Raw genomic sequence first — 26,376 nt, 5'->3', positions numbered from 1 at the left:
TCCTGAATCCGGATGTTAACAAAACGCATACCATTGTGACTGTCTCGAGCATTGTCAGCATGCATGCAATGTGGACATAATTTTAATACATTCCAGATATACCAGTGGACAGCTATCTACAAAATGTGCAAATATTAAGAGGACAGTGGCGGCTTTTAAGAAAAGAAACTAGAGCAACAGCGCGAAGCAAGCGTGACGTCATGGTCACTGCGGCTCTCTTCTTTCATCAGGGACATCGAGGGACAGAAATAGTCTCTAAACACGAGTACATTTTATAATAACACCACAAGATGCTAGATTTGTTGCTAGTTGTTTTTAATTAAAAAAAACCCCTCAAAAGTCTGGAACACTTGAAAAAAATCTCAACAGTACATTGTACAAAAAGCAGCAACAATTGAAAATAGGGCAAAACGTTAAAAACAACAAACTAATTCATTATAAATGTTTACCATGTATGTACACATTTTTGAGCTTTTTAAAGAAAATAGTTTAGGAAATTATGCAAATGAGTCAATGACGTCATGGTGACCACGCTCATAAACCTGCATTTGTACCTGTTTTTGTGTATTTGGGATCCGCATAAGTCCCGAACATGTAAAATCAAACTATGGTGGCCATGCAAAAATATTTATAAAACCATCTTGCCTTTCTTCATACTTTTGGGAAACAAGACGTTTGGAATTTGCTTCATTGGTGTCTCGTACATGAACATGCTTTCTCCGCTGTTGCCATTTCTAATACATCCATCCCTCCAAAGTAGTGTATAGTTTGAAGTAATATCTGTAAGTAGACTCCATATGGAAGCGCTAAAAATATATGAAAGATGGGGAGAAGACGCAATCGAGGTGAAGTCACATAAATAAGATCGTCCACAAAACAGCGCATCCTTAAGAGATGGTCAGAAAGCGGCTTGAAGATAAGCCATAAAACTAATCCAAGCAACACCATTAAATATTATGAAGACAACACAGAAGTGTTTTAAATGTAGAAAAATAATTAGAATTTGACCCCTTTAAAGGACTAATAACATAATCCATGTTTTTAAAGTAACACTAACTACAGTGATCGCCTCAGCAGCTGCAGTCTTTCCTGACGGAAGGGCTCAGTATCCATGGCGTCTGCCTCCTGGAGCGACTCCCGAATTAAACCTTTCAATCGGTCCACACCAAACCCGGTAGTAGTGGAGACAGGAACCACGTGCCTGAATGTCATGTGACCCTTTGGTATCAAGTCAGTGGGCAGCAATGTCCTGCAGTAATCTACAGGAAGATGAGCTCATTTAAAACATGATTAATATTTACAGAATATAGTGATTAGAGGTGGGGGAAATCATCGATTTTTAGATGCATCGCCATTCGGACATTGGTCATTGTAAAATCATAATCAATTATTGTTTTATTGTAAATAAAGTAATGCAGACAGTTGTAAAATTTGGCTCACTAAAGCAAGTCACTTCACCGAGAGATCTGACCAGCTCTTTTATCTTAGGGCACTTATGTTCCAGTTTTGCACACATTTAATTAATTAATTATCGGTAATTTAATAAATGTAATGGGTATTAATTTTAATCCACTGTTTTTAAAAGTTGCAATTAATGCAAGCTTATATAGGAAAACAAATATAAATCTAAAACTGCAACAATATACATAAATTAAGGATGCATTAATTTATTTTGAATCTAATCGTAATTTTTGAATTGTGACCGAATCATGAGATGCCCAAAGATTCCCACCTCTAATAGTGATGGTGCGTGATAATTTAATTGTTTACCTTCTGGGTTTAGTAGCTGCTCTTTTAGCTGCTCCAGGTTCTCTTCAGCAGACGGCAGATCCATCTTGTTGACTACCAGCAGTGCTGGTTTGTTCACAAGCTCCTCCTTGTACAACTCTAGCTCCTGCAGTCCACAAAGAGGACAGAAAGTGGACATTTTTAGTTTACACTCTAAAGACAAACAGAAAAGGTGACTTGATGAATGTCACCTTAGTGAGGAGCTGCACCGCTTCAAAGGCCGACCTGAACGCTGTTTGACTCGCGAGCTGGAATCCGCAAACATCAACCTAAAAAAATAAAGATCAAATCATTGCGCTAACATGCTCTCCCAGTTGACATATATATCTAGTCTGGGATCTGCAACCTGCGGCTCTTTAGCGCCGCCCTTGTGGCTTTCTGGAGCTTTTTCAAAAATGCATGAAAATTTAAAAAGATGGGGGAAAAATATATTTTTGTTTTAATAGGGTTTCTGTAAGAGGACAACATGACACAAACCTCCCTAATTGTTAGAAATGCCACGGTTTATATCAAACATGCTTCACTGATGAGTATTTGGCGAGCGCCATTTTATCCTACTAATTTTGGCGGTCACCGTAGTTTGCTTGCAACAGATGTTCTTCAACGATGTCAGAGAAAGACGTGTTTTATGCCACTCCTTTATCTTATTTTGTCCACCAAACGTTTTATGCTGTGTGCGCATGCACAAAGGTGAACTTTGTTGATCTTATTGACTTGTGTGGAGTGCTTATCAAGCATATTTTGTCAGTGCATGACTGCAAGCTAAACGATGCAAAGATGCTATTTGGGCTAGCTTTATGTACGTATTGCACCATTATGCCTCACTTGTAGGTATATTTGAGCTCATTTAATTTCCTATATCCTCTGTGTATTTAATTTATATCTGCATTCCTCATAATGTATGTGTGTAATATTGGCTGCATTTCTGATAGTTGTTTGTGTGCAATGTTGTTCCAGACCACAGCAATCGTAACCCAGCTTGCATAGACTGTTGTAAATCAATTTTGAAGAAGACAGCCCGCCAGTTCCTTTAACATGGACACACACATCAATACCTTTGGCCATTCTGAGCCAGTAATTTCGACGAGGTATCTCACCCCGAGAAGCCTCAGTTTTACTAATGTTTTCCAATGCTGTAAAAATGGGTAGAATAAATATTACAAGTCAACATTTCTGTCAACGAAGATTTGTGTCAGCCTGCGACAAAGTCATTTTGATAGTAGGCTAATATAGCTAATATAGACACGTATATCATGTGTTGACTTCATTATATCACTTATAGAAGGCTTTTAATTTTTTGCGGCTCCAGACAGATTTATTTTTTGTAGTTCTGGTCCAGTATGGCTCTTTCAACATTTTGGGTTACCGACCCCTGATCTAGTAGAACAGCATATTGCCAATATACTTTTAGGGGTGGGGGTCTGGCTCGGATAGTGCCATTATGAAATCATCATATAATTTGCATAATCAGTGACAATTCTTATATATTCATATATTTCGTTAAAAAGGCTAACAAAATGTTTTTACATATATTTAAAAAATGTTATTGGTAATTAGTATTAACATAAATGTATTTCTTATTATATCTTATGTTTAATTGATGCTGCCTACTTTAATATTACATTATAACACAGGCTGCAATTTGTAAACCCCTAGTTTAATGACATATATTGTTCTGCCCTCCCCGAATGTTAGAATTCCATCCATTCTTCCGTTTTCTACCGCTTGTCCCTTTTTTTTGGGTCGCGGGGGTGCTGGAGCCTATCTCAGCTGCATTCGGGCGGAAGGCGGGGTACGCCCTGGACAAGTCGCCACCTCATCACAGGGCCAACACAGATAGCCAGACAACATTCACACTCAAATTCACACACTAGGGCCAATTTAGTGTTGCCAAACAACCTATCCCCAGGTGCATGTCTTTGGAGGTGGGAGGAAGCCGGAGTACCCGGAGAGAACCCACGCAGTCACTGGGAGAACATGCAAACTGAAACACAGAAAGATCCCGAGCCCGGGATTTAACTCAGGACTACTCAGGACTTTCGTATTGTGAGGCACATGCACTAACCCCTGTGCCAGCTTGCCAAATATGGAAAACAAATTTATTTTTACATAGAGATGAAAAAAACAACTTGAGGTTATTGATTGATAGTCTCTACAATGAAGTTACAGTAAAACTAAGCACACACATATGTTGTTCGACAACAAAAATTAATCAATGTATTATTGTGTGGATGCCACAAATTCCTGCATTACCTGGATTTACCGTACCAGGAATTTCCCCCATCTTCCAATTAAAAAAAGAATTCCCGGAATTTCTGGTTTTCCAATGCCTTATTTTCACATCTTGTCCCAAAGTTTTCACAGTCCACATTTATCAAACAATTCCAACCATTCCACCATCAACACATTTATCTTAGTTGAGACAAGTTTTTGGGGTTATTTTTGTACAAATTATTGATTTTTAAGAAAATTTAGGAATTCCAATATTTTTCAACCAATTCGAAAAATTCCAACACCATCCCATTTATATAATCGAGGACAATTGTGGTATGATCTAAATTTTCAAAAACGTGCAGTTTTCCTGAAATTCCCATATTTCCAGGATATTTACATTAAAATTAAAGCACATATTCAACTCTCCTATGCCCCAAATTTTGCAACATTTTTTTTTTTAAACCTGATTCAGATCTTTCAACTATCCACACACACTACTCTTCCGAGATATCGAAGGCAAAACATGTTTTCCCTTTCCCCAAATTCTTGTTTTTCTCAGAATTTCTACCCATTGAGAATGAATGGGCAATATACAAAATTCTGCATGCCCCACAATTCTTATCTGATTGGAACCGTTGCACCATCCACACACTCCACTCACCTTTTTAGTTAATTAGTTTAGTTATTTTCAGTTTATTTCGAGCATCTATGAAATACACTTACATTGTAATGCATCACATATTTTTAGTTGTGTCATTTCAGCAAGTCCGAAAAGGAGGAAGAAGCAGATCTTATTTAATCCTACCCCTATTCATATCATAGCTGTTTTATCACATGTTCTGTTTGTAACAGAACAGTGAATATATAAATTAGTAAATTAATATACAATAAGTAAGTAAACAACTATTAAAGGCATAAATAAATATTAGACATATAAACATATACACAGTAACATTTTCATAAATATATAGTTAAGTCATTTATGGTTCATCTAGGAGATGAAAGACATTATCTAATTATTTTTTTTGTACTTTAAGAACGCTTGTAGTTTGAAAAGCTTCTTAAACTGAATCATATTAGTGCTTTGTTAGATTTCCTTGCTTAATGCATTCCAGAATTTAATGCCACAAACTGATATGCTAAATGTCTTTGGCATAACATGTGTTGCTAACTGGCATGCTAGCATTAGCATGTTAAATCTGTCTACACCAGGGGTCGGCAACCCGCGGCTCTTTTACCACTCTGATGTGGCTCAGCTTCATACTTGCCGACCCTCCCAATTTTTCCGGGAGACTTCAGGATTGTAGTGCCTCTCCCAGAAATCTCCCGGGGCAAATATTCTCCGGTTTTCACCCAAACAATAATAATAAGGGCGTGCCGTGTAGGCAAAGCGTTTAACCCAATCTACGACCTGTACAAAACAGCTTACCAGCCCAGCCACATGTTGTATGCAGCTTCTGATAGTACATGTAAGTGGCAGCAAGGCATACTTGGTCAACAGCCATACAGGTTACACTGACGGTTGCCGTATAAAACAACTTTAACACTCTTACTAATATGCGCCACACTGTGAACCCACACCAAACAAGAATGACAAACACATTTCGGGAGAACATCTGCACCGTAACACAACATAAACACAACAGAACAAATACCCAGAATCCCATGCAGCCCTAACTCTGCCGGGCTACATTATACACCCCCGCTACCACCAACCCCCGCCCCCCATAAAATGACACCCAAAATGTATATATATATATATATATATACATATATATACTGTATACACATATATATACATACACATATATATATATATATATATACATACACATACATACATATATATACAGTGGGGAAAAAAAGTATTTAGTCAGCCACGGATTGTGCAAGTTCTCCCACTTAAGATGACAGCGGTCTGTAATTTTCATCATAGGTACACTTCAACTGTGAGAGACAGAATGTGAAAAAAAATCCAGGAATTCACATTGTAGGATTTTTAAAGAATTTATTTGTAAATTATGGTGGGAAATAAGTATTTGGTCAATAACAAAAATTCAATACTCAATAATTTAATATAACCTTTGTTGGCAATAACTGAGGTCAAACGAGTACTATACGTCTTTACCAGGTTTGCACACACAGTAGCTGGTATTTTGGCCCATTCCTCCATGCAGATCTTCTCGAGAGCAGTGATGTTTTGGGGCTGTCGCCGAGCAACACGGACTTTCAACTCCCTCCACAGATTTTCTATGGGGTTGAGGTCTGGAGACTGGCTAGGCCACTCCAGGACTTTCAAATGCTTCTTACAGAGCCACTCCTTCGTTGTCCGGGCGGTGTGTTTGGGATCATTGTCATGCTGGAAGACCCAGCCACGTTTCATCTTCAAAGCTCTCACTGATGGAAGGTTTTGGCTCAAAATCTCACGATACATGGCCCCATTCATTCTTTCCTTAACACGGATCAGTCGTCCTGTCCCCTTAGCAGAAAAACAGCCCCAAAGCATGATGTTTCCACCCCCATGCTTCACAGTAGGTATGGTGTTTTTGGGATGCAACTCAGTATTCTTCTTCCTCCAAACACGACGAGATGAGTTTATACCAAAAAGTTCTATTTTGGTTTCATCTGACCACATGACATTCTCCCAATCCTCTGCTGTATCATCCATGACAGGCCTGGACATGCACTGGCTTAAGCAGGGGGACACGTCTGGCCTTGCAGGATTTGATTCCCTGTCGGCGTAGTGTGTTACTGATGGTAACCTTTGTTACTTTGGTCCCAGCTCTCTGCAGGTCATTCACCAGGTCCCCCGTGTGGTTCTGGGATTTTTGCTCACCGTTCTCATGATCATTTTGACCCCACGTGATGAGATCTTGCGTGGAGCCCCAGATCGAGGGAGATTATCAGTGGTCTTGTATGTCTTCCATTTTCTGATAATTGCTCCCACAGTTGATTTTTTCACACCAGGCTGCTTGCCTATTGTAGATTCACTCTTCCCAGTCTGGTGCAGGTCTACAATTCTTTTCCTGGTGTCCTTCGACAGCTCTTTGGTCTTGGCCATAGTGGAATTTGGAGTCTGACTGTTTGAGCTGTGGACAGGTGTCTTTTATACAGATAACGAGTTCAAACAGGTGCCATTAATACAGGTAACGAGTGGAGGACAGAAAAGCTTCTTAAAGAAGAAGTTACAGGTCTGTGAGAGCCAGAGATCTTCCTTGTTTGAAGTGACCAAATACTTATTTTCTACCATAATTTACAAATAAATTCATTAAAATTCCTACAATGTGAATTCCTGGATTCTTTCTCTCACAGTTGAAGTGTACCTATGATGAAAATTACAGACCTCTGTCATCATTTTAAGTGGGAGAACTTGCACAATCGGTGGCTGACTAAATACTTTTTTGCCCCACTGTATATATACATACGATATACATACATACATACATACATACATACATACATACATACATATATATATATATATATATATATACCGTATTTTTCGGACTATAAGTCGCAGTTGTTGTCATAGTTTGGCCGGGGGTGCGACTTATACTCAGGAGCGACTTATGTGTGAAATTATTAACACATTACCGTAAAATATCAAATAATATTATTTAGCTCATTCACGTAAGAGACTAGACGTATAAGATTTCGTCGGATTTAGCGATTAGGAGTGACAGATTGTTTGGTAAACGTATAGTATGTTCTATATGTTATAGTTATTTGAATGACTCTTACCATAATATGTTATGTTAACATACCAGGCACGTTCTCAGTTGGTTATTTATGCGCAACCCCGGGGCAGACCGTCGGAGGGGGGACGCGTGGCGTGGAGCGCTACCTGGACACAAGTCGAGGGACTGATCACCCTCGGCTGGGTCGCCCGGGAGAGGGTGTTTGATTAAGACCCGAAACACCCTATGACTCCGGGAGAATCACTGATGATGTGTCCAGGTTGCACCGTAAGGTGTATTTATGAAACCGATCCAGTATGGCATCGCCATTGACTTCCAGGAAGAGGCTGGATGACAACCCCGAAAGAGTGGTGACAACTGGAGAGACAGTTGACAGCTCGGAAAGACGGCAACCGGGGCAGGGAGGGGTAGCATCCCAAGTTGCAGCTCCCGCAAGGGAGCGCCCATATAACGCTGCGAAAAACCCTGAAGACACATAAGATCAAGATAGGCTGCCTGAGGAAACCCGTGGTGCAACGCACAGGGCCAGTACCTTGTACGGCCCTGATGAGACGGAGGAGGACCCAGGCCCGGACACTCCCCACAGTGCCTGGAACCTCCAAGCACCACCGGCGCAACCCCGGGGCAGACCGTCGGAGGGGGGACGCGTGGCGTGGAGCGATACCTGGACACAAGTCGAGGGACTGATCACCCTCGGCTGGGTCGCCCGGGAGAGGGTGTTTGATTAAGACCCGAAACACCCTATGACTCCGGGAGAATCACTGATGATGTGTCCAGGTTGCACCGTAAGGTGTATTTATGAAACCGTCATATAACGTACACTTTATTTTAAATTGCCTTTCAAATGTCTATTCTTGGTTTTGGGTTTTATCAAATAAATTTCTCCAGTACGACTTATAGATGTTTTTTTCCTTCGTTATTATGCATTTTCGGCCGGTGCGACTTATATTCCGGAGCGACTTATAGTCCGAAAAATACGGTATGTGTTCTGTTAAACCACTATTGGTGACATAAGCTTTTATTATTTTGTTAAGTTGCAAACAGCATCTTTAAGAAAATAATTACAAAAGGAAGATAAACTTTTTTTTTTTTTTACAGTGGATAACTTCTTTCTTTTTACAATGACAAGATTTTTTTTTACAGTGGATAACTTCTTTCTTTTTACAATTATGTGACAAGAATGATGGAAAATTATATACATTTATCATTAAAGACTAATTTACACCTTTTATAAGTTACACAATATCAAAAAGTTCCTTAAATTTAACAAAGGTTTCCACAATCATCAAAAGGTTGACCCTGGAATGGACTATGATTGGACTAAAAGGTGTTTGTAAACAAAACTAAAAAGTTGAATCATCAATGTTGTTGTTATACAAACCACAAAGAGAAGGTGCTTGGTTCTCTCCACATGCTTAAGGAACTTGTGTCCCATTCCTTTGTTCATGTGTGCACCTTCAATCAAACCTGGGAGGTCCGCGACTGAGATCTACATGAAGAAAAAGCAAGCATAACCACACCAATACATGATGCAGTACTGACAGTGTACTTCTCAAAATGAATGCCCTTATGCACTCAAACCCAAGTATGAATACACAAGTGCACCAATTAAGACAGTTTTCAGATTTTCATACCTGCTTGTGGTCATCATATAATAATTTACCAATCTCAGGCTGCAACGTTGTGACTGCAAAATAAAAATAATTATCACAACTGTGAAGCAAAACATGCAGTAAATCATAACAACTAATATGTAGCACCTGTTTATTAAGCGGTTATATACACAAACAAAACTATTCATTGCCTCTCATTTACTTGTGACTTGGTCAAGAGACATACCGGAAACACAATGGTGATTTTTAAAGCTTACTTTGCAGTGAACAGGAAGTCACTTTGTGTACATTTTAATACATTGCAACTTAACAGTACTTGTGTTATTTTTGTTTTTCACACTGCTTATTAAAGTGATGACACACAAAGGTAAACGGACCCATTTTTCGTGGCTCTCAAAATAAAAGTGGTTGACCACGTGATGCAAAAAATATGCAATAGCAAGGAAATGTCAAAAATATGTCATAACTAAAAATACATTTCATGAATACTTTTGCAATAACTGAAAAATACAAATGTAAAATATGTAATAATTTATAAATATAAAGAAAACATATTCAATAACATACATATAACAAGTTTAATATAAAAAAGTAGGTAACAAAAAGTGTAATGTAGAAAATATGTAATAATACAAATAAATATTTATATATATATATAATACGTAATATATGTTATAACTAGAGCTGCAGCTATCGAATTTTTAGTAATCGAGTATTCTATCGAATATCCCAATCGATTAATCGAGTAAATCATATTTTTGCACATGTTAAGATTTTCCCTCAATTATTGTGTTTGGCCTGATTGTCTTTTATTTCCTAAACACCTGTTTTCATTATTGAAGGCTGACATACACAGCTAAAATGCGTCCGTGGTTGACTGTGTCAATTTGTGTGTGCTAATAAAAACATGTGCGCTCACAGCCCTAAGTGCTGTGTGGTGTGACCGCATAAACGAAGTTCTTGTCTCTGGTGCGTTTTTGATTATTATTATACGGTGCAATTTAAACGTTTGAATGTGTGTTGTAAAATATATAATTACATAGATTTAATTATCATTTTTGTTATCTTGTAACCACATTTCATGAGCAATATCCATAAATTAACAATGTTACATGCAACTAAAATAAGCACACATCAGATTGGGGGGTAAGGGTGTACAGTGCCCGTTCGTTTTGCCAAAATGTGAGTAAGCACGAGTTAGCACATTGAAAACGTAATGCAAAATCCTATGACCTGCATGCAAAGAACTCAGATAACATTCCTAAGGTTATATTATGAAGCTTTAAGCTATTATGTGGAAGAAAAGAGTTAAGGAAGTATACCAAGACAAACTGGACCCTGTTTTAAAGGCTCGCTAACTTGAAAATATTAGTAAAATTGGTGGAATTAATGCATGTGAGCACGTCCAATCGACAAGAGATTTATGTAAGTTGCCAAACTAGTCCTGTATCTCGTCAACAGAGTACATTTGTATACAGGCGAGGAATTTAGCAATGCAAAGAGGGTAAAGGCTTACGGACAAACCATTTTTGAGTGGGTGAATTTTCTTTCTAAAGGAGAAACATTTCGTCATTTCAGAGGTAAGTAAACAGGACTTGTCACATAAAGTCACATTTGTCTCCTGGAGAAATTTGTTTCATACTAAATATATTTTAAGTCTGTAATACACTGCATTAACGTGGGAAATGTTTGAGGTATTCTCAGTGATTGATCTATAAATAGGGACAATGATTTTTTCCAAAATACTTCATGTTGTTGTAACCAGCAGCTAGCTAATGCTAGCGCTAACAGCCTACAAAAAGTTACATGTTTCAGTTTATTTCGAACATGCATAAGATACAATGTGATGCATCACATATTTCCAGTTGTTTCATTACAGCTCGTCCGAAAAGGAGTAGGAAGAAGCAGATCTTATTTAATCATACCCCTTTTCCTATCATAACAATTTTATCCCATTTCCTTGTTTTCTGTTTGTAACAGAACACTGAATAAATAAATAAAAAAACATAATTAAGTAAACAAATATTAAATACATAATCTTCTAAAAAAAATTTTTTTCAAGATCTTCATTATAATTGTTCTTCTTTGTACTTTGTGAACACTAGTATTTTGAACAGTCTCAAATGGAATCATATTGGTGCTTTGTTTGATTTCTTTGCTTAATCCATTCCATAATGTAATTCCACATACAGATATAATAAAGATTTTAAGTGTTGTGCGTGCATACAAATGTTTAAAATTATATTCTCCTCTAAGGTTATATTTCTCCTATTCTGTTGAGACGAATTGTTGAACATTCCTGGGTAGCAAGTTATGGTTTGCTTTGTACATAATTTTAGCTGTTTGCAAATGCAAGAAGTCGTTGAATTTCAAAATTTTTGATTCAATAAATAAGGGGTTTGTATGTTCTCTATATCCAACATTGTGTATTATTCTAATTGATCTTTTTTGTAACACCGTTAGTGAATGAAGCACACATTTATAGTTTTTTCCTTATATTTCTACATAATAACTCACATATGGAAACACTACCGAGCAGTAGAGAATATGAAGTGATTTTTTGTCGAGAACATATTTTGCGTTATTCATTATTGACATGTTTCTTGCTACTTTATGTTGTATATTTTTTACATGAAGTTTCCAGTTTATCACACCCAAAAATTTTGTTTTTTTTATCCTTTCAATGTGTATACCGTCTATTTTTGTATTTGTGTTTGACTTTCCCCTCTAGTGTTACCGAATAGCATTATTTTAGATTTACTGAGATTCCAAGATAGTCTGTTTTTGTCAAACCATTTTTTGAATTTGTTAATTACTTCTGTTTTTATTTGTATTCTCTCTTGAACAAAACTTAGTTTTATCATCTGCAAATAACACTAACTTTAAGTCCTTTGTAACTTTATAAATATTGTTTGTATAAAGATTAAACAATTCAACAGTGTTGATCCCTGAGGTACGCCACAAGATATAAGGGGACGGCGTGGCGAAGTTGGTAGAGTGGCTGTGCCAGCAATCGGAGTGTTGCTGGTTACTGGGGTTCAATTCCCACCTTCTACCTTCCTAGTCACGTCCGTTGTGTCCTTGGGCAAGACACTTCACCCTTTGCCTCTGATGGCTGCTGGTTAGCGCCTTGCATGGCAGCTCCCGCCATCAGTGTGTGAATGTGTGTGTGAATGGGTAAATGTGGAAATACTGTCAAAGCGCTTTGAGTACCTTGAAGGTAGAAAAGCGCTATACAAGTACAACCCATTTATCATTATCATTTATATTTTCAGCTCTTGTTGACATGTGTTCACCTATCTTCACGTATTGCTTCCTGTCGGTTAAGTAGTTCAAGACCAACCCTCTGATGCCATACCGTTCTAATTTGTTTATTAAGATATTGTGATTGATTGTGTCAAATGTTTTTGTTAAATCCATAAACACTACAGCAGCAAATTTTTTGCTATCTATTGCATTGATAATCTCTTTCATTATTTTGATTAATGCCGTTGATGTTGAAATGTTGGCTCTGTACCCGTATTGGTTGTCTGTGAGTGTTTCATTTTTATTTATGAATTGTTCAATCTGTTGTTAAACAGTTTTTCAATATTTTTTTAAACGGGTCTGTAGTTTGTAAAGTGGTGTTTGTCTCCAGTCTTACAAATTGGTACGACTTTTGCTATTTTCATTTTATCTGGGAATTTGCCTGTTTGAAATTATAGGTTGCAGATATATAGTAAAGGTTCTGAAATCTTTTCAATAACCTTTTTTATTGTTTCCATATCAATTCCGTTACAAATCAATTGAGGTCTTGGATTTACATTTTTTCACAATATTGATTATTTCCTCTTTTGTCACACCTACGAGGAACATCGAGTGGGGATTTCTGTTTGTAGTGTCATTAAATTCCTCAACTGACTCGGGATATGGAATGTTTTCCTCCAGGATTGATCCAATGTTCACAAACTACTTTTTGAAGCTTTCAACTACTTTATTCATCTCGTCATTTTTTACATTTCCACACAATTTTTAACAATGCTATTTAGGATGCCCTGTGTTCCTCTCATATTGTTTTTGTTCTGGTCCAATAATTTTAATATTCTTTCTTCCATGTTCGTAGTATGCCAGTTAGCTTGTTCTTATACATTTTGTACTCGTTTTCTGCCTCTGTAGATCTTTGTGTTATAAATGTTCTATATAAGATATTTTTCTTGTTGCAAGCATTTTTCTGTCCTTTTGTCCTCCATGGTTGATTGTTTTTCTTTTGCTTCTTACTAAGTTGTTTCAATGGACAGTGTTGTCATAAAGCATCCAGAAAGTATTTTTAAAAATACCATACGCATCATCTACATAATTTTCCTGTATACATTGTCCGAACTTTGATCTCTCAGATCATTCTTGAAAACTTTGTTTTTTCTGTGCATATTTTTCAAAATGTCTTTTTGTTTTCCAATGTTCCTCTTCTTGTACTTTCCGTCATAGAAAATGAAAACTGACAACATGATCACTGATGTTAATTCCACATACAGATGTAATAAAGATTTTAAAGGCCTACTGAAACCCACTACTACCGACCACGCAGTCTGATAGTTTATATATCAATGATGAAATCTTAACATTGAAACACATGCCAATACGGCCGAGTTAACTTATAAAGTGCAATTTTAAAATTCCCGCCACACTTCCGGTTGAAAAACTCCTTTGGATATGATTCATGCGCGTGACGTCACAAAATCCACGGAAGTGGTTGTACCCCATCTGACCCGATATAAAAACCTCTTGTTTTCTTCGACAAAATTCCACAGTATCCTGGACATCTGTGTTGGTGAGTCTACTAAATCCTTTCAGCAAAAATATGGCAATATCGCGAAATGATCAAGTATGACACATAGAATGGATCTGCTATTCCCGTTTAAATAAAAAAAAATCATTTCAGTAGGCCTTTAAGTGTTGTGCGAGCATACCACTTGTGGTATTATTATCAAAATCATTAGTAAAAATATTATGTCCTGAATTTTTGCTTTGCTTTGTGATTTTAGGATATAAACTTAGGCCAGGAGTCGGCAACCCGCGGCTCCGGAGCCGCATGCGGCTCTTTGACCACTCTGATGCGGCTCAGCTGCATACTTGCCGACCCTCCCGATTTTCCCAGGAGACTTACAGATCTCAGTGCCTCTCTTAGAAATATTCTCTGATTTTCACCCTAACAACTAAATTAAGGGCGTGCCTTAATGGCACTGCATTTATTGTCCTCTATAGCCTGTACAAACAGCGTGCCAGCCCGGCCACATGTTGTATGTAGCTTTTACTTGCACACGTAGGACACATCAACGCCCCCCCCCCGGTTGAGGTGGGCGGGGTTTGGTGGTAGCGGGGGTGTATAATGTAGACCGGAAGAGTTAGGGCTGCATGGGATTCTGGGTATTTGTTTTGTTGTGTTTATGTTGTGTTACAGTGCGGATGTTCTCCAGAAATGTATTTGTCATTCTTTTTTGGTGTGGGTTCACAGTGTGGCGCATATTTGTAACATAACAGTGTTAAAGTTGTTTTATACGTCCACCGTCAGTGTAAGCTGTGTGGCTGTTGACCAAGTATGCCTTGCTGTCACTTACTTGTGCAAGCAGAAAGCAGTGCCATCACGCCCTGAAATTCGGGCATCTCCCAGAAAAATTGGGAGGGTTGGAAAAATTGGGAGCGTTGGCAATTATGACGCTATCAAGCGCCATTCATTTAAAACTCGCAGGCCGCACTAACATTACATTTTCATATTAAGGTGCGGGCCGGGGCGTGTGTCTGAGACCCCTGGTTAAAACATAGCACAAAGCAAAAAAAGCTTTGCATGCAGTGTTATTTCATTTAAAATTTTCAATAGAGTTTTGTGGCTCCCATTGTTTTCTTTAATTTGTGAAACTTGTCAAAATGGCTCTTTTAGTGGTAAAGGTTGCCGACCCCTGACTTAGGCTATATTTTGTGTCAATACAGTCATATATGGACTTTTGTCTGTTACGGTTTAAGAGGTCTATGTTGAAGTCTCCACATAATAAACTTATTTTTTGACTGATTTCAGTAAAAGTTACCTTAATCCAGTTTTTAAACGTATCAATATTTGACTTTGGAGATCTATATATACAAAACTGAACAGGATGTTTTGCTTTTTTAATGACATATTTCAATGGTTATACTGTACATTCTAAGATCTTATCAATAGGTAATGACATATTTTTTTTAACCACTTTGTAGTTTAAGTTATTAATCACATACACAGCTACTCCCCCTCCGTTCTTGTTGGTACTGTTAAAATAATTTAGTTCATATCCTTCCAGATCAAAATCCATTCCTTTTTTAGCATCCATCCATGTTTCTAAAATAGCAATAACATTGAAGTAGTCGTTGAATTGTTCCAAAAAAAATGTCACGTTATAGTAGTTTGCATACAAACTTCTGCTGTTTAAATGAATAATCCACAGTTTGCTGTTGATTTTAAAGGCCTACTGAAATTAATTTTTTTTATTTAAACGGGAATAGCAGATCCATTCTGTGTCATACTTGATCATTTCGCGATATTGCCATATTTTTGCTGAAAGGATTTAGTAGAGAAAATCGACGATAAAGTTCGCAACTTTTGCTCGCTGATAAAAAAAGCCTTGCCTGTACCGGAAGTAGCGTGACGTCACAGGAGCTAGTATTCTTCACAATTCCCCATTGTTTACAATGGAGCGAGAGAGATTCGGACCGAGAAAGTGACGATTACCCCATTAATTTGAGCGAGGATGAAAGATTCGTAGATGAGGAACGTTACAGTGAAGGACTTGAGAGGCAGTGATGGACGTATCTTTTTTCGCTCTGACCGTAACTTAGGTACAAGCTGGCTCATTGGATTCCACACTCTCTCCTTTTTCTATTGTGGATCACAGATTTGTATTTTAAACCACCTCAGATACTATATCCTCTTGAAAATGAGAGTCGAGAACGCGAAATGGACTTTCACAGTCGTGAATGTCCATCAATGTCCATTGAATGTTAATCGTGTATTTACATGACTGAACATGTAAATACACGATTAATAATATTCAGCTTTGCGAAACTAAAAAAATACAAGCTAACCTAGCAACGTAGCCAACGTGATAGCATAGCAGTCTCAAATGCAGATAGAAACTAAATTAAAAAAAACCCTGACTGGATGGATAGACAAAAGATCAAAAATACTATTAAACCATGAACATGTAAATACACGATTAATAATATTCAGCTTTTCGAAGCTAAAAAAATAGAAGATAACCTAGCTACGTAGCCAACGTGATAGCATAGCAGTCTCAAATGCAGATAGAAACTAAATAAAAAAAAACCCTGACTGGATGGATAGACAGAAGATCAAAAATACTATTAAACCATGAACATGTAAATACACGATTAATAATATTCAGCTTTTCGAAGCTAAAAAAATAGAAGGTAACCTAGCTACGTAGCCAACGTGATAGCATAGCAGTCTCAAATGCAGATAGAAACTAAATTAAAAAAAACCCTGACTAGATGGATAGACAGAAGATCAAAAATACTATTAAACCATGAACATGTAAATACACGATTAATAATATTCAGCTTTTCGAAGCTAAAAAAATAGAAGCTAACCTAGCTACGTAGCCAACGTGATAGCATCAGTGTCAAATGCAGATAGAAACTAAATTTAAAAAAACCCTGACTGGATGGATAGACAGAAGATCAAAAATACTATTAAACCATGAACATGTAAATACACGATTAATAATATTCAGCTTGGCGAAGCTAAAAAAACAGAAGCTAACTTAGATGTGGCGGCGGGCTTACTCACTGTAGTGCGTCTGCTATCCTGCTCAAAACACAACACGACCTCCTGGTGTTGTTGTTGCTGTAGTACGCCGCTCCACCGATCGCACCTACAACTTTCTTATTTGCAGTCTCCATTGTCCATTAAACAAATTGCAAAAGATTCACCAACACAGATGTCCAGAATACTGTGGAATTTTGTCGACGAAAACAGAGGTATTTGAATTGGGTCCAAACACTTCCCTTGCCCTCGTGACGTCACGCGCATACGTCATCATACCGCAACGTTTTCAAGCGGAAGTTTCCTGGGAAGTTTAAAATTGCACTTTATAAGTTAACCCGGCCGTATTGGCATGTGTTGCAATGTTAAGATTTCATCATTAATATATAAACTATCAGACTGCGTGGTCGGTAGTAGTGGGTTTCAGTAGGCCTTTAATGTTTCCATTACATTGTTTGTCTGTATAACAAAGAATTATTCCTGGTATGAGATAAAAAAATGGTATCTGGATTCATGTGAAACATAATAAAACATGTTTTTTATTCAAATATAGCAGTCTGAAAATGCTGTGAACACACCAACATGTGATGGCGTTAAAAGTGATATTTGATCGTATCATGGCTGCTATCCAGAATATTTGCCGTCCCTTTATTAGCTCACTAACTTCAGTTCCTTGGGTTTGCTTTCACAATGGAAATGAGACAAATCTCACAAAATCGTTTTTGTCCATGAAGCGATCATCACAGACCATTGCAATGTTTTAAATAAGAAATTCAGACGCCAGCAAGCCCACAATGCATCGCGTTTCCACGTCCCACTTTCATGCTCTATAGAAATGTCATTAACAAAAACATGCAAGTGATATTTTGACGCAAAAATAAATGTTTAAAAACGCGAACTTCTGCGGAAAATGTAAATGCCTGCTGTTTTTGTGGCCATGAACGTATCACTAGCTGAGCCAAGTGTGTGCGTCTTTTGGCCCAAATAAAAGTGAAAGAGCGGATGCTGTCAACATGACATATAGTTTGTTTGTTGGGTGTGATTTTGGCAGAAAGTGACTACTTTTGCTAGAGATTAATTTTGTTGCTGACGTTGTGCTGGTGTGGTTAAGGACGACAGCAATCAGTTTTACTCAATAAATTTTATTTTTATGCAGATCTTTCTCCTCCTTAAAAAGTCTCGGCAGACATTGCCAATATTTTCTCTGTTGTGACCACCTGTTGTCACCTGTCACTAGCAGAGTTGCATTGCAAAATGGTACGGATTAAAATGTTTTGTGTTTTTTGTATAGAGTTTAGGTTGAATTTGGGATTTGGAGTTTAAGCACTGCATAGATTTTCCGTGCGCGTAGGACACGGACACCTTGGAGGTAACAGTAGTTCAGCTAATAATAAATAGAATGTCCATCCATTTTCTACCGCTTGTCCCTTTTGGGATGACGGGGGGTGCTGGAGCCTATTTTAGCTGCATTTGGCTGGAAGGCGGGGTACACCCTGGACAAGTCGCCACCTCCTCGCAGGGCCAACACAGATAGACAGACAACATTCACACTCACATTCACACACTAGGGCCAATTTAGTGTTGCTAATCAGCCTATCCCCAGGTGCATGTCTTTGGAGGTGGGAGGAAGCCAAAATATGTAATAACTAATAACTTTAATGTAAAAAAAAATAGAAAAATTAGTAAATATACTTTACCCACCTGCTCCCAGCTATATAAATGTAATCCATTAATAACTTATATAACAGGCACTTACAAGGGTAATTGGCTATCTGAGGGGTGGCATTAGACAAAACTGTCAGCAGGGACGACTTGCCCGCATTTGGGAACCTGATGGTGACAAAGCAAGGTTCATAAGCCACATTTGAGTAGTGCTCCTTCACTACATCACACACACACAGACACACACACACTTACATACACTTACCCAACAAGGCCCATGTCAGCGATGAGTTTGAGGTCTAATTTGATCTGCCTTGACTGGCCTTTACTGGGCAGAAAAGAAGAGGACAAAGATCCTCCGTGTCCTCCTTTGGCCACCATCAAACGATCACCCTTTGCATTAAGGTCTCCTTCGAGAAGAAAAGCAGGATAACTTGTTATCACAATAACTCTCAATGTGACAACATACAGTACAACCTCATCAAATTTTTGGGAAAAAAAATCTGCCTCTAAAATGTCTCATGAGACTCAGAAGGATTACCTCCACATGATTTTTGCTTTTTCTTTGTGCCATCAGAGAAGGGTACCAGTGATGGCAAAGCGGAAAGGTGACATATAATCATAGAACAGGAAGGGGAAGTTATCATTATGTAGAAAAGCGATATACAGTCATGGCTGCTCAGTTCAATATGGCTGAGTAAAGAAAAGAAAAATGTGTAAAGTACAGTGTGTTTTGTCTTCATATGATGAGACTCACTTCTTGGGCACACAAACTAACCCTATTTCTTTTTACACTTTAACAATCGTACGACAGTAAATAAAATGTAAAAAAAGTGCAATGAAGTCAACTCATTAATGTTACCCTTCCTCCCTCGCAACACCTCTGTCACACAACATTAAAGGGTAAGACATTTACTTTAATGTGGTTAACTTATTTTTACACTTGACTTGACAAATGTTAAAGGCCTACTGAAATGATTTTTTTTTATTTAAACGGGGATAGCAGATCTATTCTATGTGTCATACTTGATCATTTCGCGATATTGCCATATTTTTGCTGAAAGGATTTAGTATAGAACAACGACGATAAAGATTGCAACTTTTGGTATCTGATAAAAAAAAGGCTTGCACCTACCGGAAGTAGCGTGACGTAGTCAGTTGAACATATACGCAAAGTTCCCTATTGTTTACAATGATGGCCGCATGAAGTGAGAGAGATTCGGACAGAGAAAGCGACAATTTCCCCATTAATTTGAGCGAGGATGAAAGATTTGTGGATGAGTAAAGTGCAAGTGAAGGACTAGTGGGGAGTTGAAGCTATTCAGATAGGGAAGATGCTGTGAGAGCCGGGGGTGACCTGATATTCAGCTGGGAATGACTACAACAGTAAATAAACACAAGACATATATATACTCTATTAGCCACAACACAACCAGGCTTATATTTAATATGCCACAAATTAATCCTGCATAAAAACACCTGCGTGTTTGTTATGCTAGCTCCTCTGCTAGCTCCTAGCTCCATAGAACACGCCAATACAATTCAAACACCTGATCAACACACACAATCACTCAGCCCAAAAGACCGTTTACCTAACCCAAGGTTCATAAAGCTTATATATTTTTAAAAAGTTACGTACGTGACGCGCACATACGGTCAAGTTATCGAATGTTTAGCAGCCAAGGCTGCATACTCACGGTACCTGATATTCAGCTGGGAATGACTACAACAGTAAATAAACACAAGACATATATATACTCTATTAGCCACAACACAACCAGGCTTATATTTAATATGCCACAAATTAATCCTGCATAATAACACCTGCGTGTTTGTTATGCTAGCTCCTAGCTCCATAGAACACGCCAATACAATTCAAACACCTGATCAACACACACAATCACTCAGCCCAAAAGACCGTTCACCTAACCCAAGGTTCATAAAGCTTATATATTTTTAAAAAGTTACGTACGTGACGCGCACGTACGGTACGGTACGTGTTATGCTAGCTCCTAGCTCCTCTGCTAGCTCCTAGCTCCATAGAACACGCCAATACAATTCAAACACCTGATCAACAAACACAATCACTCAGCCCAAAAGACCGTTCACCTAACCCAAGGTTCATAAAGCTTATATATTTTTAAAAAGTTACGTACGTGACGCGCACGTACGGTACGTGTTATGCTAGCTCCTAGCTCCTCTGCTAGCTCCTAGCTCCATAGAACACGCCAATACAATTCAAACACCTGATCAACACACACAATCACTCAGCCCAAAAGACCGTTCACCTAACCCAAGGTTCATAAAGCTTATATATTTTAAAAAAGTTACGTACATACGCAAAAAAAAAGCCAAAGCTGCATACTCACAGTAGCACGTCTGCGTCTTTGTCATCCAAATCAAAGTAATCCTGGTAAGAGTCTGTGTTGTCCCAGTTCTCTACAGGCGTCTGTGTATCCAGGTCAAAAGTCCTCCTGGTTAGAGTCTCTGTTATCCGAGCTCTTCCATCTTGACTGCATCTTTCGGGAATGTAAACAAAGAAGCGCCGGCTGTGTACTGTTGTGGCTGACTACGTTCGAAAAATACGTCCATTTCGCACCGACAACTTTCTTCTTTGCTTGCTCGGCTTCCTTCTCCATAATGCAATGAACATGATTGAAACAGATTCACGAACACGGATGTCCAGAATACTGTGGAATTATGAAATGAAAACAGAGCTTTTTCGTATTGGCTTCAATGTGGAAGGCATACCTGTGTTCGCCGGTCTACGTCACGCGCATACGTCATCCTCAGAGGCGTTTCGAACCGGAAGTTTAGCGGCAAATTTAAAATGTCACTTTATAAGTTAACCCGGCCGTATTGGCATGTGTTATAATGTTAAGATTTCATCATTGATATATAAACTATCAGACTGCGTGGTCGGTAGTAGTGGGTTTCAGTAGGCCTTTAAAATCTTACTTTTATGACTGACAATTTGACCCTGGAACAGATTACAGTGTAACCTGTTTATGTCAACGCCCCTCAGACTGGTTTATGTCGACAAAAGCAGTTGACATCAAGCAGAACTATGTAGAACTATATATGTGATAATATTGACTGTGATAGTTATCCACCTACCAATTATCTTGCCTTTATCTGTGGTGACTGTGACACCCACTGGAACCAAAATCTCTTTGTCCATTCCGCTTTCACCTTTCAGGGAACGCACACTGTCAACACAAAAACAACTCAAAGAATACACAACCATTATGTTTGGGATACAACAGATCCTATCGTCACTAACCAACCTGCTGTTCGCTCCTACGCCAGCTAGAAACCGTTTATGAGGGTGCTTGTCTTTGATCCTCTTCAATGTCATGTTCTCTGTGGCGACCAACAAGACATTTCCACCCTGTCCTCCGTACCCCCCAAGGCGAGGCAAACCCATACCACCTGTGCCTGCGCGGACATACAGGCGGATGTTGTCCACAAAATGTCCATACTGCAAAATAGTCAGACAAGACACTTTTAGTTTGTTATGAGACAGTGTGGCTTAGACGGTGGCATGGCGGAGCCAGCAACTTCAGGGTCCCATTCCATGCCTTGGACAGACACTTCACCCACCTTACCCCCAGTCCTGCTCACAAGGGTGCATGAATGTGAACAAATGTTTGGTGGTGGTCAGAGGACAGCCACACTTTCTTCAGTCTACCCCTGGGCAGCTGTGGTGGAGTGAAAGTATGATGGGTTCTCAGTTCTCTGTAAAGCGGTATGAGTGTCTGGAAAATGTATGAGTGTTTCTATATTAATCTAATCCATTGCATCCAATTTGTTTATCTGCAAGAGACCCTTTTCTATTGTATTTTCTATGATGAGGACATAGCAACAAATAAAGCACAAAACTAGTAAATCAATCTATCCCAGGGGTTTATTAAGTGTGGCATATCAGCTACACAAAAATAGAGAAAAATAAATTACAGTAATTCAAAATCCGTACTTTTATAGTTCCTGCATTTTATTTGTATACAAACGTACATTTTCCGCGCATGCCTACCAGGTCGCGTTGTGCCGGCGGGTGGAGGAGAAGGGGGGGGGGGCTTAAACCAAAGCATTGTGTGTGTGTGTACAGGGATAAGGTTAGGTGGGTTATATCCTGTATAACCTTAGCCGTCTTAGTGTAGAGGCAACCTAAGTTAGCAAAGGAAAACAACATTTTTTTTTAGAGTATCAAATTACATTGTCTGTGGCGACCATATGAGGCTCACTGTGCAACACTTTGAAACTCCGCGTGTGGTGCTGTGGACTATTTAACGTTTTTAAGTGCCTGATGTTTCTTCTTCTTTAAAAAAATAAAGATACAAAACGGCGAATAACCTGCAAAAACACTTTACTCATTCAGCAGTTACATTGACTGTTTTACACAAGCTTGATGCCGTTTGCTAGCTAGCTAGCAAACGGCCTCTGACCACCACTTCTACTCATGTTTAGCGAAAGCTGCTAACTATAGAATCTTAGTATTAAGTCTTCCCAGCAATACTTACTTTCCGGAGGCAAACTCTACTCAGTTGAACCATGTTTGGTATGGCGGTCATGAAGCAGATAACAAGCGTGAGCTACAAGGACAGCTGGGGGCGTTAACTGTGTCGCGGACTCTCTACGTACCGGTTGCGACGTCCTCACGTGACCACATAGCGAACTATACTGTGTCTGGGCATTTTTAGGGGCAAACATTTCACACTTTTACGAGTGTTGGCTTTCCCGAATGATGTGAAGTGTGTTAACCAACCGCAGCGCGTTAGGGTGAATTACAATTACTGGCAATGGACGAGCGGTAGAACATAGATGGATCTTACAGTTTTAAGCCATCGTGGATTTTTGTTTACATGCTACGACCGAGCTGCTTCTGACGAGCCCGGAAGCCTGAGGTGGTGTGTTCAAAGAACAATATGATCGTCGTATATGTGAACGTTTTTTTTTAAACAGTTATCCGATTCCGAATAGAAAACACAAATCACACAATTTGAAAGTATTTATTTGAAAATTATAGTTTTTTAATGTGTATTTTTAACGTGTGGTTGCATTCTCGCTCTTCTTCTGTTATTGTTGTTTCGGGTGACTCATTAAAGAGCTGAAAAGATACACTCCGCATGTGCAATATGCGCATATGTCCAGACCTTTAACAGGGAATAGATTAGTTTTCCACTCGTTGTTTTAATTCCCAGTTTCGATTTTTAAAAACATTAAAATTGTATGATGGATAAAGATCCGTTTAGAGGTTTTTTTAATTATCGAACCAAAAAATCGGAAAAAGTGGATTTTTATGTTAAAGTGTTTTTCTATTCCAAACAAAAAACGAATCGTACACGGACTCCTGACCCACAAACAAAGCGTTTTTCTTTTTTGGTTTTGAAAAGAAAAATGAAGTTCCCCAGTAAACAAAACTGAAAAACAGACCAAAACGGATGGTTTTTCGTTGCCTGACACCGCAAGTTTTATTTTCAAAGTAAAAGCGGGGATACTACAGGACCTGTGTGTCTGGCTTAAATGTATTTGGAGCCCTACACAGAAAATATTTTACACATAACACATCGAGGTCTGGCGTTTACAGATATCTATATGTACATATCATATGAAAGTGGATATAAAAAAAGGATTCGATCGTGCATCATAGTAGAGATTTTCTTACAGGCCAGTCCGCGGTCCTGTCATTAAAATCCACTATATTTCCGGCAATTTTGGTTTGCGTTTCAGTTTTAGTTGATATGTGCGTAGATATTTCTGTATACGTCTTGAAACTTTGTGCCATCCATCCATCAATCCATTTTCTACCGCTTGTCCCTTTTTGGGGTCGCTGGAGCCTATCTCAGCCTCATTCGGGCGGTAGGCGGGGTACACCCTGGACAAGTCGCCACCTCATCGCAGGGCCAACACAGATAGACAGACAACATTCACACTCACATTCACACACTAGGGCCAATTTAGTGTTGCCAATCAACTTATCCCCAGGTACATGTCTTTGGAGGTGGGAGGAAGACGGAGTACCCGGAGGGAACTCACACAGTCACAGGGAGAACATGAAAACTCCACACAGAAAGAACTCAGGACTACTCAGGACCTTCGTATTGTCAGGCAGATGCACTAACCCCTCTGCCACCGTGCTTTGTGCCATGTCTTAAGTATTTTCTTCTCTAATGTATCAGGCACTTTGCCCAGAACTTAAAACAATTCCATTGTTGCCCTATCCATGGATGTGTGAATAAAAAAATTGCACTGTCCCTGTTAAGTCTGAGGTGAAAGATTTATATAACCTATATAAAAAAAATTGACTCCCAGAAAACAAACATAGAAAACTAAATTAAAGAATGCCAAACTAAGCATGCAGGTAAAAAGACATTTGTCAATACTTGGATGTGTTTACCTAACCAAAAATATGGATACATATTGTTTGTGGTTTTAAAGTGAGTTTCTTTCACCTTGGCTGGTAATGGAAAAAATAAATATAATGTTTGTATTTTTAAAATTGTGCCTTCATTAAATGTAATAAAAAAATATATTGTTTTGTTTACCTGGATTAAAATGTATATTAAGACATGATCTAATAAAATAGTTACTGTATTAATGATTAAGTTATGGAAGTAATAATGGACAGTGTGGCAAACTATCTTTAAGCAGAAATAAGATTTGTTTTGGCAATGCTTTGTGCAATTGTTTGAATTCAGAAAGTGGTGGATGAAAGTGAAATGTGTTGCTCATAATTAAGCAAGTTTTTTTTGTGCATCTGTTACAGGTCCCGGCTTGGGTAGCTGGTTACAGCTTATAGTTATCCTGAAATATGGACACAAGGATCACAAATGGAAAAGTGTTGTCGCTTTCACAGATTCCACAGGATTGTGTTTTTATTGAACCACAAAAAATATATTCTGTCTCTTTCTTTTGTTTTGTTTTCCATTGTCTTTTCAATGTTCACATTTTTGTATTATCACAATAATAATCAATCTAACAATCATTCTGTCATTATTCAAATTCACACTACATAACACATAACACCATTCTCATTTTACATCATTTGTTCTCTTCATCAATATCTCTCATTTTCATTTCCAGCATAATACTGTTACTACAGTGTCCGCATCATTGTTGTGTCACTACATAGCTTTGGCAAAGCCCACTTGTGAGTAGCTGCACCACTACAGTGCACACTGAAAGCAGACAGTGGCTAATGCTAACAACATTGGCAGAACTGGACCAATAAACAAGATAGAAAGTTATTATACCAAAAACGAACTCATATTGTACACATTTAGGCTCCTTGCACTTATCACTTTTGCAGAAGTGGTTAGAAAAAAAAAAAAAGAAAATAAACTGCAGCAGCTCACTTTGCATTACATTACAATGTCCCAAAATGAACACCAAGTGTCACTCACAAGAACACCATCATCTTTACATCAAACTAAAACTCAGTGACTGCACATTACCACGAAATTATTTGTGTTTCAAATATAGCTGCTTTAAGGTAATTACTAACCTGAAATATGGACACAAGGACCACAAATGGAAACGTGTTGTCGCTTTCACAGCATTGTAGAGTTTGGGCGGAAGTGCGTCATTATAGAGGAGACTCCCACGGTGAAACAGA

At 38.4% G+C, this 26,376-nt stretch overlaps 1 protein-coding gene across 3 annotated transcripts; it reads right to left on the bottom strand.

The window, feature by feature from the left end:
- Positions 1 to 301: 301 nt before the first annotated feature.
- LOC133659910 (GTP-binding protein 10-like) lies at positions 302 to 26,376 on the bottom strand. 3 transcript variants are annotated; one of them, XM_062062761.1, is made up of 10 exons: positions 23,282 to 23,654; positions 22,049 to 22,242; positions 21,879 to 21,953; positions 19,027 to 19,171; positions 18,856 to 18,929; positions 9,335 to 9,387; positions 9,082 to 9,189; positions 1,980 to 2,057; positions 1,771 to 1,894; positions 302 to 1,259 (listed from the first exon to the last, which is right to left on the bottom strand). In XM_062062761.1, the coding sequence occupies exons 3-10, from the start codon at positions 21,940 to 21,942 to the stop codon at positions 1,057 to 1,059; spliced, it is 849 nt and encodes a 282-aa protein (XP_061918745.1). In that variant the 5' UTR covers positions 21,943 to 21,953; positions 22,049 to 22,242; positions 23,282 to 23,654; the 3' UTR covers positions 302 to 1,056. The 3 variants fall into 3 exon arrangements, with proteins under 3 accessions (XP_061918745.1, XP_061918744.1, XP_061918743.1); XM_062062760.1 differs by lacking the exon at positions 23,282 to 23,654 and adding an exon at positions 26,266 to 26,376 and having other exon boundaries at positions 303 to 1,259; positions 21,879 to 21,970; XM_062062759.1 differs by having other exon boundaries at positions 303 to 1,259; positions 21,879 to 21,970.

This window comes from Entelurus aequoreus, linkage group LG11, assembly GCF_033978785.1.
Source record: "Entelurus aequoreus isolate RoL-2023_Sb linkage group LG11, RoL_Eaeq_v1.1, whole genome shotgun sequence".
NCBI lineage: Eukaryota > Metazoa > Chordata > Actinopteri > Syngnathiformes > Syngnathidae > Entelurus > Entelurus aequoreus.
This window is presented reverse-complemented; position numbering and strand designations above follow the sequence as displayed.